At 45.0% G+C, this 21223-nt stretch overlaps 1 protein-coding gene across 2 annotated transcripts in view; it reads right to left on the bottom strand.

The window, feature by feature from the left end:
* Positions 1–7023: 7023 nt before the first annotated feature.
* Positions 7024–21223, bottom strand: part of STXBP4 (syntaxin binding protein 4) — a 278419-nt gene continuing 264219 nt past the window's right edge. For both annotated transcript variants that reach the window (XM_075014469.1, XM_075014468.1), the window contains one exon: positions 7024–8396. In XM_075014469.1, coding sequence (XP_074870570.1) covers positions 8282–8396 — 115 coding nt within the window. In that variant the 3' untranslated portion in view covers positions 7024–8281. The remainder of the gene's footprint in view (positions 8397–21223) is intronic.

The raw sequence follows: 21223 nt of genomic DNA, 5'->3' as shown, positions 1-21223 counted from the left end.
CTGGAGACCTCCAAAAAGGAAAAGCATTCCATTCCCAGAAATATTAACATGCTCTTCTGAGGGGCATAGATCCATAGAAAACCTATACCTAAACCCATCAGCAACCCACTTGTAGCATACCAGAAAAAAAATACTTCGCAGAACAGCTGTGCCCCTGTGGTTCCAGTGTCAGCATTGCAAGGGCTGGCTCGAGGTTGAGGGTGAAGAGCTCTGGGCTGTCAAAAACAGTTTCCTCAGGCCCCTACTCATTGCCCCCACCCTCCTCTCCATTGGCCTCTTCCTCCTACCCACTCCCAGGCTCAGCTCCTCTTAACTCCCCCCAGATTCCACAGACGGGTCTCCTGAAATGTCCCAATTATAATTGGGCAACAGGGTTGGGTAACTCCGCCATGAAGCCTCTATGAGGTCCATGCCAGTCCCAAGCCTGGATGAAGGAGGAGGGTTGGTCAGATGTGCGCTGACCGTCAAACAACAACACGAAACAAATCTGATGCCAGTACAACTAAATGAAAGCAGACCCCCACAGAAAATGGATATATGATACAGGAGATTGGTGTGGAGCTAGTCTACAGAAACTAAGCCACTCCGCACCAGACACGGAAAGATGGAAGGAAATAGTGAGAGAGGAATCAGACACCAACGGGTGCTGAGCCCACAGTTATTGATGATGATGATGATGATGAAGAACGGGGTTGGGTCCTTCCAAGAATGGTGTCCAGATGTTCATAATTCTGGTACGTCTTGGGAGATGACCTGGATTGCCATTTGGTTTCCTGGACTTCATGATAAGCCTGCCTGAGTTCTTTCACCTTCACCTGACATTGCTGAGTGTCCCAGGAGTAACTCTGGTGATCAGCTTTTCATAAATGTTTGCATTTTGCTTGCAGACTCAAAGTCTGCCTGCCACTGACTCCTCTCCTCAAACAGCAAGGAGATCCATGATCTCATTATGGGACCATGCTGGAGCTCTCCTGCAACCCTGAGAACTCAGATTAGAAACCTGACTACTCATGATGGTAATGGATGGCTACCGATGTGATGGCTACTGATGCGATGTGATGTGATAGATACCAATGCGATTCAAAGGCTACTGATGCGATGGCTAGAAAGAAATTCAGGCTTCCAGATGCCCCTTAAATTTCCTGGGCCTCCTGGTGATGAATTCAAATTTGCAGGCTTTCTTTGATCTACTTCCTGCGCACCTGGAGAGAAGCGAAGATGGAAGTATTATGGGATATGTGCACGACACCTCTGGAGGCCAATAAAGGTCGTTTAAAGTAATGACATTTCCACACTAGTGTTAATTCAATTTTTTAAATTCAAACTTGATGGTAGGTTGACTCGTATGGTGGGTGTAATAATATCGAACTTAGCATTGCCTAAAATTGAACTAATGGTATTTACAGTGAAGACAGTGACATTGTAAAATTGAACTAACTGCCTAAAATTGACTTTGTGATGTAATGTGGACATTACCTCAGTCTGTATCTTTAGAAACCAATAATACTTTTGTAAATCTGTCTGCAGACCCCTTGCTCATTTAAATATGTGTATCTTCATTGAAACTGTTCAGCTATTCAGAGGTACACCAGACAGGGCTCTGAAGCATCAGAACAGCATCCTATGCAAAATCACACGGTAAATTATCTGGGAAGGGAAAGTTGTTTTTGAGGTTAGACCATAGGACTGAGAATAAGGACTCCTGGGGCTTCATCAAACTGATTAATGCATTATGTAGGGCACACCTCTTAGGCTAACATTTTCCAGGGTGGAGGACCACTGATTTTGGATGTCTGATGAGAGACACTGCGCTGAGTATTTTTGCCTGCAGTGCTGAGTTTTAACCAATCCTAGTAATATGGCAACAACCATAACCCAGATGAGGAAAGACTTGAGGGTTTAACTTCCGTATGGGTGAGACAACAAGGTCAAATTCCCCATTCATTGATCTGTCACAGCAGAACCCTGATGCTTGCCACATTTGCTGGTCACATCAACTGACTCACTCATGTTCTTCCAAATGAGGGGCTTCCTTGTCCCTTGGGTGACTGACTTCCCACACGCCCCCCTCACCCGGTCTGTCAGAAACTGGCTTAGAATGCTGTTAGGCACGAGGAGCATTTAATGGTGGGTGAACATGACACGGGACAGATCAGTGTAAGCTGCTTAGCTTTGTGGAACTGATCTCTCTTCCTGGGCCTGACAGTTTTCCATACTTGGTAAAAGAACATTGCTGTTCCCCCACACCTCCTTGCCCAGCCAAGACTCTGTAATAGTAGCACATGATCCCCAGCAGGCACGGCTACCTAGGTGACCAGACCCAGACCAGTGGAGCAGATGAAGCTATGCAATATGTAGCTCTCATGAATGCAGACACAGCCATAGTCTGTGTTTCATGGAACGACAAACTACCATTCCTTTTTTTCTTTACGGCGTTGGTAATTACTATTCCATTTATGGCAGAGATCCCACCAGCAACAGTGGACATGCATTGTGTAAACACTGTTCAAACACAGAATAAGACACAGGCCTGGCCTCAAAGACCCTAAAATTGAAAGAGACAAGACAACAGGAGGGGGACCAGAAGCGTGGATCCTCACAGGTATGTGAGTGCCATTAAAGTTGGTGGGAGCTAGGTCCCTAAATACCTTGGAGGATCTGGGCCAAGGTGATTTGCCCAGGATCAGGCCGGGCAGTGGCCATGCAGGAAATATAAATTCTTACCCATTTAATATTGATATTAGACCATGTTTGCATATGATGACTAGCATGCAAAATACAGGCTTTCACCATGGGACCAGAAGATTGAATACATTAAGAACCTGATCATCACCTTGTATAGGCTGAGCAGCTGCTAACACTTGATTCCTGGACCAATGTCCCACTAGACCACGCTACCACCTTGTAAGCCGGTGATTACAAAACTAAGTCTTAGCCTTCAGTAGAAGCCCTCTGCGTAGGTGCCCCAACGGAAGTCACTGAGCAACCTCGGGGCCCACCTGTATGGAAATCATTGTAGGACTGGAAGACAGGATTTGCTTTTCTAGCACCTTTCCAAAGGAGCATTTTGCATCATCTTTGTGAAAAGGTTAAAAGAATGGGCCAGCCAGGATGGGCCCACTAGAATTTATATCTTTTTAGGCTGAGAAGAGCATTTCATTCATAGCAGTTCTATAACATAAGCTGGACCCAGAGTCTATTAAACGGTATAATCTGCCATACAGAAGAGCACAAAGCAGTGGGTGTTAAACATAAAAGACACACAAGTGACTTATATCACTGAGATCTTTATTGTGAAAGAAACATCAGAGCTATGCATTGCTAAAGATGAAGGGGTCTTTAAACACAAGGAGGAGTGGCCATTGGCTTCACACGTTTACGCAATACAAAGGGCTTTCTAAAGCCAAGTGTGAGCAGGGTCATCTTTGAGAACTGTTTTAAGTAGCAATTATGGCGAAATTCAGCTATGTGCAGTGGGCAGCACAAAGGCCATGTACCACTTCATTCCTACTTCAGCTCTCAAGGTGCCCACCAAAATCTACAGCAAATTTATTACTGACTTTAGTCCCACAGAATTAGGCCCTTAAGGACCTGTGTGGTTCATAGGTCTTGTGTCGACAGGTAAGCCCTAAATAATATTGGCCTTCATGTCTAAACTGCTTGTTGAGTATAGTCACTGGAATTCTTGAGCCACTAACACTAGTATTTGCAGCATTTCCATTTCAAAGAGTGGAGTATAGTACAGGTACAACAGTAAAGATAAATACGGGAGTGTTTCAGAAGCCTGTTTCAAACTGAACATAGAAAGTAGACATATGAACCCACTGAAGTGCTCCAGCACCTCTTTTCTGGCAAATATGCTGTTTCGTTCTTTTAACGGTTAGAGTTGTATTTCCTTTGCTCTGCCAACTGGTACATTTCACTGTGCACTAAAAATGCAACATAGCCATTAAAGAGTTGCGTGCTTTGACAACTGCTCTTTACAAAGTCTCATTACATTATTTCAGAGCCATTTTCCCACTTTACAGGATTTACTGTTATCAGCATTGTTTTGCAAACTGCTTCAGTGAGAGAAAAAAAAATAACCTAGGAAACCAGTATGCCAGCTTACAAAAATAGAAAAGAACATTTGGAGATCCCAGGTTTCAAAACAGAGCCTTGGTGCTTGAAAAGCTGAGCTCTAGTAGCTCATGTGGCTGATGAGACAACATTAGAATAGAGGAGAAATAAGAGGAATGCAAGGATTCATTTCTAAGGAGTCTTTAATTATCGAGTCAAAATAAAAGAGAGGGACAGACAGATTCTCCAAATAAACAGGGATGGCAGAATGCCCACATTTTGCCTTGGGTTCTCCCCTGCTAGTACAGTGAGCAATGAATTGTACACTCATCCCTCGCTATACAAGCACAATTGGTTCCCAACTTTCTGCTCATAGGTGAAAACTCGTAAGAGGAACACTAAATTCCCATTAAAATACATGTAAAAGTCTCTGATTGGTTCCTAGTGCTCCTAATCCAGTGAAGGAATGGCAGCATGTGGCGCTGCTTTTGAAAGGTAAGTGAACTTTGGGTTTGGAGTGGGGGTTGGGGTGGGTTAAAGGCTGGGGACAGTTTATGGCCATGAGTGGAAGGGAGGGTTATAAACCTGGTGGCAGGTTCGGTCTGTGGAGCAGACAGGCGGCGTTAGGGTTGTGGCTGGCTGGATCCACGAGAAGGGTGTGGGAGGTTCAGGCTGCTGCAGATTGGGTCTGTGAGGCTGGCAGGGTTTCAGGCTGCAGCCCGTTGGGGTCGCAGGGCAGGCAGGGTGTTAAGGCTCCAGCAGGTTGGGACTGCGGGCCAGCATGGGGTTCAGGCTGCAGCAAGTTGGGGCCGTGGAGTCGGTGGGGGGTATGGGTCAGGCTGTGGCGGGTTGGGGCCATGGAGCCAGCAGGGAGGTCAGGCTGCGGTGGGTAGGGTCTGCAGGGCTGGTGGGAGGGCCTGGCTGCGGCGGGTTGGGGCTGTGGGGCTGGCGGGGGGGGGGTCAGACTGTAGCGGGTTGGGGCTGCAGGCAGGGGGGTAAGGCTCGGATTAGCGGTGGGAGTTCACTTGTCTAGTGAACAAAGGTAGGTATATCAGTCCCTTGTTTTAGCGAGTACTCGTGAGTAAAGGACTCCCTTAATGAGGGTTGAGTGTACACTCAGGGCAGGGGGTCGGTGTTGAATCCTTGGCGAAAGCAGCTGGCATTTGCATTGCTGTCCTCCAACAGCTGGAACCTGCCCTGTTCATAGTCCTATCCCTAACGCCAGCCAGAACTGTCCACTTTCAGGGTAGTGCTGGCTGAGAAGCCACTGACACAGTGGACCTGTGACAACCTACCGTGCGCCACCCTGACTTTGAGCTTGCATAACCTGGGACTGAATCAAGCCATGGGAGGCTAGCGTAGCCAGGACCGGATTCAAATCTCCTACAAAGGAATCAGAGAGGCACATTCTGTATGTGCCCTAACCAACCAGAATTACTAGGTTTTCCTAGCTGATTACAGCTGGAAAGTGCCTGTAATGACCAGGGACCACCTCAAACAAGACACCATCACAGTACTCCCCCACACTGGACAGAATGGCAGCATTGGTTCAATAAAAGAAATTACCACACCCACCTTGGGTTTTGGATAAACAAACGTACAAACAAATACACTAATAAACAAATAAACAAACAAACTTACATTGAGTCTCGGACTAAGGAAACTTCAGCCAGGACTTTGTACTGGGGTTTTTCTGCAGCGTGAGTCTGTGTCAGCTTTTGAAAGGGTGTTTAGAAAGAACAGCACAATTAAAGGGTCCAAATAGCACAACACAAAGCCCCTGATGGCGTGTTTTGCTCAATGGTTCCCTGTGCTGTTTCAAGGGATGTGGAGCAGAGGAGGGGGAAGGGCTGAACACAATCTTATCTCTGAGACAACATGGCTATGGCAGATCACAGCTGCAGAATAGTAGATTTCATAGGGAGGGTTTGTTCAGTGGATTTAAATTACTGTGAATCTGCTGATCAAGCCCCTTCCCTTTCAGGTGACACAACAGGTCACAGACTCCACATGCATGGATAATTAGCCCTGACCTGGTTAAATGAACATAACAAAGTTTCCTACCAGTGTCCTGAGTGAGTACAACATTGGTCAGCGCTAGGCATGGCATCTGCTTTCTGGCAAGACTGAGTGTAAGTACAGATCAACCTGCACAGGTTCCCAGGTGTGACTGTTGCATATAAAGCCTATGCACTAGAGAATCGCAGTGTGACTCTAAATGTTAACGGTGGTCTAAGTGCCACTCTGTACCTGTAAATCAAGTATTCTCCATTTGTCAAAGATCCCCTACCAAGGCTATGTCTACACATGCACGCGACATCGAAATAGTCTATTTTGATGAATAACGTCTACACGTCCTCCAGGGCTGGCAACGTTGACGTTCAACTTCGACGTTGGGCAGCACCACATCGAAATAGGCGCTGCAAGGGAACGTCTACACGCCAAAGTAGCACACATCGAAATACGGGTGCCAGGAACAGCTACAGACAGGGTCACAGGGCGGACTCAGCAGCAAGCTGCTCCCTTAAAGGGCCCCTCCCAGACACAGTTGCACTAAACAACACAAGATCCACAGAGTCGACGACTGGTTGCAGACCCTGTGCATGCAGCATGGATCCCAAGCTGCAGCAGCAGCAGCCAGAAGCCCTGGGCTAAGGGCTGCTGCACACGGTGACCATAGAGCCCCACAGGGGCTGGAGAGAGAGCGTCTCTCAACCCCTCAGCTGATGGCCACCATGGCGGACCCCGCTATTTCGATGTTGCAGGACGCAGATCGGCTACACGTGCCCTACTTCGACGTTCAACTTCGAAGTAGGGCGCTATTCCCATCCCCTCATGGGGTTAGCGACTTCGACGTCTCGCCGCCTAACGTCGATTTCAACTTCGAAATAGCGCCCAACACGTGTAGCCGTGAGGGGCGCTATTTCGAAGTTGGCGCTGCTACTTCAAAGTAGCATGCACGTGTAGACGCAGTCCAAGAGTGAAAGGGGCAGGGCCATGGCTTTGAACTGACCAGTGGCACTCAGCTGGGCTGTGGAGGGGTTATTGCTGCACAGTCCTTTTCATGCTCCCCAAACAAGAGCCTCGCTCCTTGGTCCCAAAGGTTTGAACCTCTGTTTTTCTTTGGTGTATTCACCAGTGCTTTTAGTGTTCTTTTTTCATTCACTAGTCAATACTGGTCACTGTCACAGACACAAAAAGAGGAGAGCTTTTATAGTGACCTATTGCAGAATCAGACACTCCAAGATGACATCAGTTTTTGTGTTGAGTGTAACATTATCTCAGACTATCTCATGCTGCTGATGTACAGTGAACCTTGTTTGTAGGCCCTCAGCAGCACCTCACACTGAGTAACCCCTTTAACTTATTCTCCAGATGTCCAAAATGATTCTGGTTTGCATCTACTTAAAGACCCACTTCTAGGAGGTGACTGAGTTCTGCTGATCCCAGAGGTGCTTTCACAGGTCTCACTGTACTTGAAACTTCACAGCTTCTACTGAAATATTTGCATGTGTCTATAGGTTTAGCAGAGTACAAAAGTGAAATAATTTTCATTGCAGGATTACTGTGACCATGTATGATTTTGTCCACCAAAACTGTGCCTTTATACTTGACAGTTCATCAAGTTCTTCTCTCCCAAGAGCCTAACCATTCATCTTAAAAAACAGTTATATAAAAAAGTCATCTGGACAGCAGTACTTTTAAAACAGTTGCCATAAATGTTTGCTAGCAAAATACACTGACATGTTCTCTTATAAAAATCAGATTAACTCTGTAATTACAGAAAAAGCATTTCTGTTACAACTACTAGTATTGGTAAGAAAGCTCAGCTTGTATGTTATGTCTCTACAAGCAGCCTGAAATCACAGTGAGGATTACACACATTGGGCCCTATTTTGATCTCATACTAGAGGCAGGATTAATGCCATTCCAGCCAAAGAAGTTATACCAGTGTGTAAGCTGTGAAAAGTCAGGCTCAGATCCTTAGGGCCTAAGGTAACAGGGACAAGACTTGACCAGGTCCTGCGTACCACAAACGTCTTTAAGAGAAAATTTTGCAAGGGCAAATGTCAGCTTTGAAAATGACCGTACCTAAAACAGTGGCAAAGCTCCTATTCGTTTCAATGGGAATAAGATCAGATGCTATTATATTAGACTAGTAGCAGGTGTACATCTTCTGATTCAGGTACTAAAATAAGACCAAAACTACTGTCCACCAGTCTCAGCTCTTGGGGTCTGGAAGCTCCCTGGCGTGGTCTTCCTCATTCTCCTCAGAGCCCGAAAAGCTCAGGGCGCTGGTCACAGGATGAATCCATGATGTTGTCTGTGTTACATGGCTAAGAGAAAACAAGAAATGTCACTATCATTGATTTCAAGATCAGAAAAACAGGAGAAGGCCTATGAATGCTTCACCCCTCTCTGTAGGTCTCCAGTGTCTCATTAGACACTAAGTACTATGCACTTATACAATTTTTTCTTTCATTACATAATGAAACCTCACATCCATGTATTTCTCCTTCTGGAGGCAAAAGGAGGTGCCTTAAGCATGTGAAAACCTCAAGTCTAGACCCTGCTTCAAATATTCCCCTGGAGAATAATACATCTTGGCATTGAAAATACCATGGATGTTGTGTCCCATGGAAGAGTTACTGTTATTGGTCAACACTCCACAAACCAGAACTAAGCTGCACAACATTTCAGCAAGATGAGGATGGCAGAGTGTCCAAGTGACTCGAGAAGGTCACAGAAAAAAATCAGCCAGAGCTGGATCCTGGTATGCAGACCCATGGTCAGGTTGCTAGATGATGGACTAGAGATCTAGAATAATTGAGAGACTTCTCTTGGAGGCAAAAGAAGTGTAGAAATCCAAATGGGAGTATTCCGAGTCATCCTCTGGGATAAATTCTGGGTATGTTCAGGGGCCTCAACTCATGCAAGCAGCCTGACCCACGTCAGTCAGTCCTACTTGTGCAAGGGTTACAGAATCAGGTCCTGTGTTTAAAATACAGTCCCAAACTGCTTGAATCATCTTGGCCTCATATCACTAGCTACCTTCCCAACAATCTGAATGGACAAAAATAACCTGCTTTCAAAGTTTCTCAGTTTTATTAAATGGAGACAAATGGGTTAGGCTGATAATACTGTACACTTGTGTACATAACAAGCCTAACAAGGGAAGTTAGATAATATCTTTTATTAGGCCAACTTCTGTGGGTGGAGGAGCTCTCTCTCAGGTCTGGAGGTAACTAGTATGTTCAAGCCAAATGTAAGATGGAGGAGATTGCCCAGCATAAAGTGATCAAACATGTTGCAGGAGATCATTTAAAATGAAGTGGGCAATTAAGGGCAGGCAGCGGCATTACAAATTTTTGTAATGAGCCATAAAACCAGTGTCTCTGTGATGTCTATGATTTTCAATGTCCAGCAGGGTTTTGAATTTAAGTTCTCACATTTATTTTGTGGAGTTATGAAAGTTTTCTTTGAGGGGAAATCCAGAGAGGTCAGACATGACGTAATTAGTTTGTGAAAGCTGTTCACCCGTGAGCAATAGCCTATTTCTGTCTTTTTATCATTATTGTGTGAGTACATTGAAGATCAGTTCATTTTAAGCATTCTCCAACAGCATGTGTGCACTTATTCTTAAATATCTATCCTGCCTTGTATTTAGCTTGTACACTCTGATTACTTCCTCCAGATCTGACGTAGAACTCTGCAAAGCTTGAAAGCTTGCCCTCTTTCCATTTACAAAAGTTGGACCAATAAAAAGTATTTCCTCACCTCCTTGTCTCTCTCATATCCTGGGGCCAATAAGGCTACACCACTTCAAATAATGTATATAGTACAAGGCCCAATCCCTCTGCCCCCCTCCTGTCCCCAGTCTTCTGGCACAAAACCCTGAAGATAAAATGATCAATTGCGTGGATGCCATCCATACTGTATATAGGCAGGTCACAGCCTTCTTTCCCTTCTGGAAAAGGTACATTATTGGAAAAGGAAACACATTCTTTTCACTGTGTTGATTCCTGCTAATGGATTCAGTGATTGTTATAGGCAAATTGGTGCAAAGAGGAAGCTTGTAAATGTAAGATGATCATTATGAAAAAGCCGACAAATGGGAGGAATATATTATCTGCATATACAACAGTGAGGAAAGTAAAGAAGACCAGAGGATAAACAGAAATGTGCTGGAAACTCACAAATTTCTCTTTAAGTACCATGTAACCCTGTCAAACAGGCAAATACCTCTGCTCCTATACCCTACCAAAAAAAACCAAAAAACAAAAATCAAATTGCTGTCTTGAGCAAATTCTGCTGATAGATGCTTTTTCCAAATCTCCACTTCTGTTCCACTGTAATCTGCCCACAGAATGGACACCCGTAACTCCTTCTGAGGTTAATAGGAGCCTAGTCTGCGTGTCCTAATCAGGTCATGTTCTTCAGGCCACAGCGGAACCATTTCCCAGGAAACAAACAAGGGTGGAATGTGCACTAAGTGATTTTGGCAGAATTTTTTATTTTTTTGTAGTTTCATTCAGGTACTGATTTTTATTAATGGGAAGGGTTTTGGTTGCATGACAGTGTGGGTTTTAAAGCATTTGTAACATTGGTATCTATTTGAATTTTCAGAATTGTGCAAAATTAAGGGTGTGTGTGTGTACATTTGACAATTATTTAGTAACACCCAAACCCTGTGGGTGCAAGGAGGCTGCAGTTCTGGCAAGGCAAAGCTGAGATCCCCAGCCTGTAATGCATGAGCTCTGAAGCCATCTCACTGCCACCACTCCTAGGGCCACATAGGGAGCCCCTTGAATTCCTGCTACCATGGCCCCACTCATTCTCCCACTGCAAATGGAGGGATGGTCCCTGGGCAGGAGCCATTCAGCAGTGGGGTGGCCTGCCCTGAAGCTGGGAACTCACCTACCTTGCATTTCTTGCTCAGATCTATGCTCTGCCTCACCAGGATCACAGCCTCCCCCTCAGCTTGTGCCTGCTGGGATCTAGGCAGCAGAGGGTTTGCGGGGGCGGGCGGGGGAAGGCTGCACTTGCCAGCTGCAATCAATGTATATTTTGGGCATCTTATTTCTGTGTATCAGATTAAATCAATGTTTACCGATGAGTTGAGTCAAATCCTGCCAAGCCTAGTAATAAGGGGAGCGTTTTTATTCTTCAGATAGTTATGAGCTGTGGTGTAGCATGCACATTAAAAAGGAGAGTTACTATGTATTCACAGCTATGGCTACACTACAGCAATCTGTTGACAGAGGTTTCTGTCAGAAGATATCTTCTGACAAAACTTCTGTCAACAAAGCGTGTCCACACACAAAAATGAGCAAAAAAGCGATCTGCTCTGTCGACAGAGTGGCTGGACTGCCCGTCACTTTCTCAACAAAACAGCCAACTGGAAGCACAGCAGACAGGGCTGTCCAATGACCTGGAAGCAATGTTGACAGGGTCCCCCGGAGGAGCTACATGGCTTTTTTGTTGACAGAAACTGTTGGGGGAAACGCAGAATTTTAAATGCATTTTCTGTGTAGACACTCTGCAAGTTTTGTCAACAAAAGCCTCTAGTGTAGATGTAGCCCACTAGTGAGTTTAAGAACACAGCTTTGATGTTAGTGGTTGCATTGCTTGGGAGTACTACTTGATGGCTAGAGGGAGAAGATGCCCCATTACTGACTTGGTATACATTAACAAGAAGTCCTGTGGCAACTTATAGACTAACAGAAACTGTGGAGCATAAGCTTTTGTGGCCAAAGACTCATCAGATGCCTGAGTGAGGGGGGGAGGTTCAGAGGAGGATTTAAAGTGGGGAGTTTCAGTAAAGGGCTGAGCCAGAGCTGACACAGTCTATTCAGTCAGGGTGGAAATGGCCCATCATCTAACATGGCTACCTCTCTGATACTTGGTATACATTTTGTTTTGTAAATCCACTTTTGCCCAGGTAAAATACTGTAATTCTGTTGAAGTCAATGGACATATTCTTCCTTTATAGAGGTGAAACAGAGCAGGATTTGACTCAGGCTACATCTACACTAGAGAGTTTTGTAGACAAAATGTGTTGTGTGAATAGAAACTGTTGACAGAAAAAAGATTCCAGGGGAGCCCTTTTCGCTAACAGAGGGGGTCAAAAGATCAATCTGCTTTTATGTGTAGACACACTTTATCGAAAGAAGTTTTGTTGCAACATCTCTTCCAATAACTTCTGTAGACATATGCTTCTAGTGCAGACGTAGCCTCACAGTCCAGGAAATCAGTAAGTTGGGTTGAATCTGACCAGTTTCACTAATGCTTAAAGATTTTCACATAAGACATTTCTCACTTAGATTTTTTTCCATTCTGTTCTTTCAACACCTGTTGCAGCAACACAGACTTAATGAAGATGCATTCTTTACAGCGACTTTCACACCTTGTTCTAACACAGAGTGGCAGGCTAAACTGGGGCCCAAATTCGACTCTCAGTTGCACTGTTTCAACTTCTATGAAGTGAGCAATGGGGCTACTGCAGATCAAATAGCTGTGAGAGGAAAAAGTTGCCCTTTATGTTCCCTCTCTCTTTCTTTCCCTGCATCATTTGATTGTGGTCTCTTTCTAATACCTGAAGGTTAGACTTTGCGTCAGTGTATTGTAGCGCTGATTTACTGTTACAGGGATTATTCTGTTCTGACGAGATGAATGAGCTATGCCATCACCTTGTATTCATGCCTTTTGTTCAGATGTACAGAAATAGCACTAAATTAGTGTGATGAGGACAGTATTGCTGCCAACCATGAGGTAAAGCTGGACCACAAAGCTAATTTAAGTTAAAACTTGAGCTGCTTTAACTAGATTATTCCATCTTCTAAACTGGTAGCCTGTTGATGTATCCATTACTTAGTACATGGCCATATCCTTCAAAGGAGTGATATCTGAAGAGGGACTGAGTAAGAACAGCAAGATTGAGTACATAGATTTAGCAACCTTTCCTTCACAAATAGCCCCAGTTAAGACAAGAGACAGTTTAAAAGAATAGGTGATGCAAACTGAGCCATCAGTGAGTTCTTTAATTATGAGAGTGGCAAGCCTTTACATTTCAAAGGAAACAGGTTTATATTTAACAGGCACAGACACTGAAAAGAATTCCAGTGTCAGATTTTATATGGGATATTTGAACAACATGGCAATTTAAACATGAATCTACTTACTGTTAAAATCATTCAAGATATGGAATTACCTAACTGGAACTGCAGAGTTCAACTCACTGTGTAAAAGTTTAAGCACACTAATAGAACACAGTGGTGTAGTCATGTCAGCCAGTTTGCAGTGGGGCTGACAACTATTTCTTAACAGTAACCAATTCACTCTATGAAACCTGACAAGCTAATGTGATGAAAAATGAAAGCAATTTTCCAGATCCCAAGTGTTTTAATTTCACAGGGAACAAGTTTATAGCTGTCACGCATGGACATTGAAAAGAGGGTTCTAATATCACATTTATGAATAACACAACAATTTAAAAATCAATCTAGTTTTGTTAAAATTACAGCTGTGTATAAATTACATGCTATTATGTGAGTGTTTGCATTTACAGATTTGGTTTTCATAAGAAAAAAATGTCATATTTGCTAAAATGTATTTCTTGTGATGTTAGAAGTTACCAAAAGAGACTTTTTTTCAAACGTGTTTTAAAATTAGATAATATGTTTAAAATACTGTGGCCTCAAAATTCCACTAGCCTATATAAATAACAAGCAACGCAGGGCTGCTTGTTATTTGTGAAGCTACAGACTAACATGGCTACCTATCTGAGACCATTAGCTATGTGTAACAGCTGAAGTACTGAGCATTACAGAAGTTGATTATTCAGTACATTTTCTGAATTACTCATTTGATTTTGATTACCTGTAGAATCAAAAAGTTAGTCACACCCTGCGAACATAGGATTTGTTCCCTACAACATTCTCAGAAAAGTGCTTTGTTTTGCCTAGTTTTACATAGTTGTTATCCTGCTTTCCCTTGCTGAGTTTAATTACTAATGGAATCATTTTTAATTTTACCCTTTTCACTTAAGTGTGTCTGGACAGTCCTGTGAACCACACCTAAATTTTGATTTCTCACACAGATATACCCAGTCTGAGTTAGGAGACAGAGCTCTAACAACAGCCAGCAGCTGGAAATTGAAGCTAGACAAATTTAAAGTAGAAATAAGCAGCACATTTTTAACAGTGAAAGTAATTAGTCTTTGAAACAGCTTGCCATGGATTGTGGTGGATTTGCCATCAGTGCTAATTTTTCAAGCAAGACTGGAAGTTTTTTCTAATAGATCTGCTCTGCTCCAGGTTACACAGGAATTAATTCATGAAAGTTCTATGGCCTGTGTTATACAGGGAGTAAGGTATAACCATAGTGGCCTTATAATATATATATAAACCCTATATATATATATATATATATATATATATATATTGAGTACTGTGTGCAGATGTGGTCTCCTCACCTCAAAAAAGATATATTGGCATTAGAAAAGGTTCAGAAAAGGGCGACTAAGATGATTAGGGGCTTGGAACAGGTCCCATATGGGGAGAGGCTAGAGAAACTGGGACTTTTCAGTTTGGAAAAGAGGCGATTGAGGGGCGATATGATAGAGGTATATAAAATCATGAATGGTGTGGAGAAAGTGAATATAGAAAAATTATTTACCTTTTCCCATAATACAAGAACTAGGGGACACCAAATGAAATTGATGGGTAGTAGGTTCAAAACTAATAAAAGGAAATTTTTCTTCACACAGCGCACAGTCAACCTGTGGCACTCCTTGCCCGAGGAGGCTGTGAAGGCCAGGACTCTATTAGGGTTTAAAAAAGAGCTTGATAAATTTTTGCAGGTTAGGTCCATAAATGGCTATTAGCCAGGGATAAAGTATGGTGCCCTGGCCTTCAGAACAAGGGCAGGAGATGGATGGCAGGAGATAAATCACTTGATCATTGTCTTCTGTTCTCCTTCTCTGGGGCACCTGGCATTGGCCACCGTCGGCAGATGGGATGCTGGGCTGGATGGACCTTTGGTCTGACCCAGTATGGCCATTCTTATGTTCTTATGTTCTTATAATCACTGAATCTGTAAACCATGATCACACACTGCCAATCATGTGAATAAGAACAAACTGTATGCTGATTTAACAATGATGCGGCTAAACGTCCACAGATAAAGCGGTGTGACCCACTCGACAGAGACTTCCTTTTCTATTTATTAATCTATTTTAATAAGTTGCCTTTTTCTATAAACTTTAGAGCTGGAGAACTGGTGTAAGGAAAACAGAATCAGGCCCCTCCATTTCAAGAGACTTGGGGGCAAATTTTGTGCTAGTATACAACTAGAAAAAAGTTCCAGTGACTTCAGTTCAATTCTGCTGGATTTATACTTGAGTGAGAACATGAATTGCCCCCTTAAAACTGGTAACTGTAATGGGCTATTTTACCCTTACAACCCTTGCTAGAAGAACTCCAATAAATAAATGTTAAATCCAGACACAATGTCTCACATCACTGAATGACACACACAACAAGAAGAGATTATTTAGGTACAGAATACTTGTATACTGACCTGCTCTTTATTTTTAGTCCCCATCAAGTGCTGCGGCTAAAGAGCTTTGACATAATCAGTCCAATGACATAATCCCAGATTTACTGGTTTGCGGAACATTCTTGTATTAGAAATACATCCCTATGATTTGTGTGGCAGGGGAATCAATGGAAGTATGAAGGAGTTCAAATCTCCCTCTAGGCTATATTTAACTGAAAGAACCATGGGTTTTCTTTTTTTTCATTTATTTTTAAGTTAAGCCAACACCATCAATACTGCAGAGTTCTGAAAAGGCAGCAATACAAAGTCACAACTGCAAAACATTTTCCATTTCATATGTGCAACATCCCTTGGCAAATGTTCTTGTAGAGATGATTTATTTGACTACATTTGAGGAGCAATCAACTATAGTTTAGCTCTAGTTAAAGCTTTTTAGGTTTACAAACAAGCCAGTGTTAATGGAAGGTAGCCAAATTTATTGTTAGAAAACAAATATTTGAGCTGGGAATATGTCAGTGTTTTGTTGTTTTAATAATAGTACATTGCAAGACAAATTTTATAGCTGGAACAAACAGAACTACAGAATACAGTCTTTATTTTATTGGCAGAGAAACTGTAATATAATGGGATTTAAATAACTGAATTACTCTCCATATAGTTCGTACTTCCTAGCATGCAAACTGATTTATTGAAATAAGACAATTTAGGACATTATTTTAAGGAAAGAATGGCTTCAAAGACATATGGTTTAAAGGCAATAGGTAGATGAGCTGATGAAAAATAGCTTGTGCATCTTTGCTAGATTCTGAGAATTTGCAAATTGAATTTTTTCATGCCAAGAGATAAAAATCTCCCACTTATATGACATTAATTTGTACAGGACCAAGCTCTGTAACTTCTCCAAGGGTCATGGGAAGGCTTGCAGGAAGTAGAACTGGAGGAGGCACTTTGTTGGATGCACATTCTTCAGCTCATGTAATGCCCCATGGAGGTTTTTTTCAATGGTATTGTGCAAGGAGACTGAGTACGGGTGACCAATGCGAACTGCGGCCATATATCATGGATTAACTGACCAAAATTCTCCATTGCATGAGTGACCTGCAACTTGCAAGAGGAGAATTCCTGTGCAAGGCCTATTCAAGAGATCTGGGAAGTCCAGGTGTCTCTTAAACAATCAGCCAAACTCCTACTACATAAAGATTCATTACTGGCCAAAAGAATTCTGTTATTGACATCAGTGGGATCAGGAGACAGCCCTGTCTGAATACAGAAAACCAGGTTCTGGTCTCACATGAACTCTGTGCTTTCCCTCTGAATTGAATAGTGATGTAAGGAAGAGTGTGATACAGTTAAAATCAAATGCACATCTGCAATGACAAAGGTAACTGTTTTTCTAAACCCAATAACCTGCTCCATTGAACCTGCACCACTAATTTTATGTAGCTGTTAATCTTTTGTATCCTTGATTTTGGATCTCCCAAGTCTAACTGGCAAAATAAAATGCAGTAATGCTTAATTCAAGATGATCAGTGCTTGATAAAACTTTACATGATCTGTGTATGAATGAAAATTATTGCAAAACCACATTAACTTTTGCTGACTGTCTTAAGGCAAATGCCTGAGGTTGGGAAACTCCTTACTATCAAAATCTTACCCTTTCATACTTTCAAAGTTGCTGTTTAAACAGCCTGCAATGAAAACAGCATGTGGAAGAAGCTATTGCTAGCAGTAAGTGCACACATCATAAAGGAATGCATCATGTAAAGGCATACTGGGGTGCATTAGGAGGAGCATTTCGAGCAGATCTAGAGAAGTAGTTATTCCTCTTTATTCGGCACTGGTGAGGACACATCTGGAATATTGTGTCCAGTTTTGGGCCCCCCAGTATAAAAAGGATGTGGATTTGCTGGAGCAGGGTCAGCGAAGGGCAACAAAAATGATTAAGGGTCTGGAGCACAAGACCTATGAGGATAGGCTGAGGGATTTGGGCTTGTTTAGTTTACAGAAGAGAAGACTTAGAGGGGATTTAATAGCAGCCTTCAACTTCCTGATGGGGAGCTCTAAAGAGGAGGGTGAGAAACTGTTCTCAGTGGTGTCAGATGGCAGAACAAGGAGTAACGGTCAGAAGCTGAAGAGGGAAAGGTGTAGGTTAGATATTAGGAAAAACTACTTCACCAGGTGAGTGGTGAAGCATTGGAATGCGTTGCCTAGAGAGGTGGTGGATTCTCCATCCCTTGAGGTTTTTAAGTCCCGGCTGGACAAGGTCCTGGCTGGGATGACTTAGTAGGGGTTGATCCTGCTTGAAGCAGGGGGCTGGACTAGATGACCTCCTGAGGTCCCTTCCAGCCCTATGATTCTGTGATATGTAAGTCACCCAGTAATGTGTAACCTGTAATGTTACACTGATTTTCTTCCCTCATATTTTTTGTTAGATCCCTCTACATATTTGCATGCTCCCAGAAACAAATTCTGCTGTTCTCCCCCCCCTGTATGCATAAATGCCTGGGTGCAGAGGTCCCTGGATGCAGCAAAACTGGGGATGCCACACAGGGTTCACACCACCAGCCGGAAGCAAATCAGTGGAGCCTTCCTATGCGCTGCCATTCAAGATATGTCTTCCAGGGTTTGACTTTGTGCATCTTGGGGGGATGTGCAAAATCGAACTACCAGGGGTCAGCAGTTGACCCCTGTACTCCTCAACCACATGAGAAGTAAAGGAGGTTGAGGGGAGAATTTCTCCCATCACCCTTACTCGGGATGGCCAGGTAAGTCGATTGTAGATAGGTCAATTCCAGTTACACAATTGCCATAGCTGTAGTTATGTATCTACAATCAACTTTAAAGGTCTAGTGAGGGCTTGGAGGTGGAGTTGGGCCACTGGAGAAGTGGAACAGAGACCTGTGTATTCTGTACTATGTGGATTGCTTTACCCAGGGTGATGGTTTAGGAATCCAGATGCCAATGCATGAGTCCTTCCCCTCCATCCTGCATGAAATCTCAGTGCACAGCCCTGTTTACTGGGCTGTAAAAAACCATTTTAGGATTTACTCTAACTATTCCATTTGTCTCCTGCTCTGCTTCTTCTTTCATGCTTCCCCTTATGCACTGAATAGCCTTTTGCTTTCCATGCATCAAGCATCCTCTTTCTCTTTTAACCTATTTCTTTGAGGATGCCTTCTAACTGCTCAGCCACGTCTCTTTGTGCCTCCTTGAACTCAATTGTTTCCCTGTATTTCCTATTTCTTGGTGTGTCTCTGCAAGTCCCTTGGACCACAACCACCACTGCCTTTATGTGTTCTGCAAAGGGTTGTGGTGTAAAAATCAACAATAACAGCAGCTCAGCACAAAATCAGAGTAACCAAGCCTTTTTGTCTGCAGTAGTGGTGGTGGTGGTATGTGGGATCCTTCCACCTACCCACCAGGCAGTGGACTAGCAAAGGAACCTCAGAGTCTTACAGAAGAATCTCTTTCTGAATGACCTGGGGCTAGAATTTTTGGTCAGCAATTAATTGTAGATCTACTGGCTACCACTCAGTTTACTCTGTGAATGCTGGCACAGAGAGAAATCCTGGGCTTCATGGGTGGGACCCACTGTACATCAGAATTATGTCAGTTCTATAGCCCTGGAAGCCTGTGCAGAACATGGCACATATAAGCTGCAGGCCCCATTTCGAAATAGTGCACGGCACGTCTCCACGCACCACGTGCTCTTTCGCAGATGAAATCAACGTTAGGTGCCGCAGGAATCGAAACTGCTCTTCCAAACAGAAAATAGGAAGAGGCTACTCTTTCCATGGCTTTTTTCAGAAAAGGACATGTGTAGACACTCTGCTTTTCGAAAAAACAGGGTCTGCTGTGGTGGCAATCAGGTGGAGACATGCTGCCCAGTCCCTGCAGGGTTCTATGGTCTGTGCGTACAGCGACTCTTAAAGCCACATGGACCAGGACACCCCATTGCAGGAAGCTGAGAGCATGCAGCGTGGTTCCCCTGCACGCCTCAGCCACACCCCCAGTGATTACCGGAGCAGCATGGACAACAAACAGCCACGTGAGGAGCTCCGGGGCCCCCACGCCGAGTGCACTCAGGGTCCAGCCAGGGAGGGGAAAAGCATGCCCCCTCCTGGACCAAGCGCAAGATCCAGGACCTGCTGGGGCTCTGGCAGGAGGAGAAGGTAATTTGGGTCATGGGGAGCAAGCGCCAGAACACGGCCACCTTCACGCAGCTGGTCGAGGGCCTGACTACCTGGGGTCGCCCTGCCCGCACTCCTGACCAGGTCAGGAGTAAGGTGAAGGAGCTGTGGCAGGGTTATGCCCAGACTCGGGTCTTGGCCAGCCAGTCAGGGACTGCCACCATTGCCGGCCCTTATTACAGGGAGCTCAGAGCATCCTGGGTCCCTGGGACACCTCCTCCCCACTGGCCTCCTGGACACCGTGGCCAAGGAGCCCAGCCGGTAGAGGAGCAGGAGCTGGGACCAGCAGCCAGCCCCACACCACCAGTGCCAGAGATGGAGCCAGCCATGGCTGGGGACTGGTCCATCGAGGAGGGGGAGCTGGTCACAGACCTCCCCTCCCATGCCTCCAGCCAGGCATCAGCCAGATGGCCATCCCACGACTTCAGTGGCGGGCCCTCAGACACATACCCAACAGGGCACACACCCTGGATCGTGGGGCTGGGGCACCATACATGGCCAGGGCCCCCCACACCCCCAGCAGATCCTGGCCCGCCAGGGCCCAGCAGGACAAAGGCCCCGGGATGGTAACATGGCTGCCAGTGCCCGTCAGCATCCACTCCCAGGGACAGCACTGCGCCCTGCCCCAAGGGGAAGGGGTGCACCCCAGACCGCACAAAAGGGCCATTCACAGGGCCACTGCACTCACAGATGGGGGACAGGGGATGGGGGACATGGCCCACGGGGCAGGGGTTGGTACTCATGGCCTGTTCCTCTCTTCCCGTTTCTGCAGCCACACCATCCGAGGGCCGGGAGAGCCTTGCCCTGTCCATGGTCCCAGAGAGCCTCCCAGAGGGGAGGGAAGGCAACTGGTTGGAGCCACCACCAGCGCCAAGATGGACCCAGCTGCAGCAGAGCCAGAAGTGGCCAGCAGAGGACCCCCACCTCGCTGCCTCCATCCAGTGCCAGGTGGAGCTGGCCAAGCACCAGCTCCGTTTTAAGGAGGGGGAGGCCACCAGGTGCTGGGCGGCCTGGGGGGAGCTCCTGGCCACGTTCTGGGAAATTGTGGACACCTACAGGGAGCTTCTGGCCTGGCTACCCCCTGCCACTGTCCCCCCTGCTGCCTCTCTCACCATGGCCCCACCTGCCAGCACCCAAGGAGAGGACCCCACTGACCTGGGCCGCCAGCCCGAGGCTGATCCCCAGCCCTACTTCCCTGTACTCCCCGCCAGGGACCCTGGACAAGGGTGGGGCGTGGGACCCGAGGCCGACATGGATCGTGCCCCTCTACCCCTATCCTGGAGTCATGGTACACCGGGCAGGCCAGCTAGGTCCCCCGCCCCCTGTAAATAGTTTGCCCCTTACTGTAAATAGTTGGATGTTCCATTATGTTTAACAATAAGTATTACTGAGTTTTTCCAGTTAATAATACACCG

Source organism: Carettochelys insculpta, chromosome 20, assembly GCF_033958435.1.
Source record: "Carettochelys insculpta isolate YL-2023 chromosome 20, ASM3395843v1, whole genome shotgun sequence".
In the NCBI taxonomy this organism is placed as follows: Eukaryota; Metazoa; Chordata; order Testudines; family Carettochelyidae; genus Carettochelys; species Carettochelys insculpta.
The sequence above is the reverse complement of the archived record's forward strand: the minus strand, read 5'-3'. Positions and strand labels throughout refer to the sequence as shown.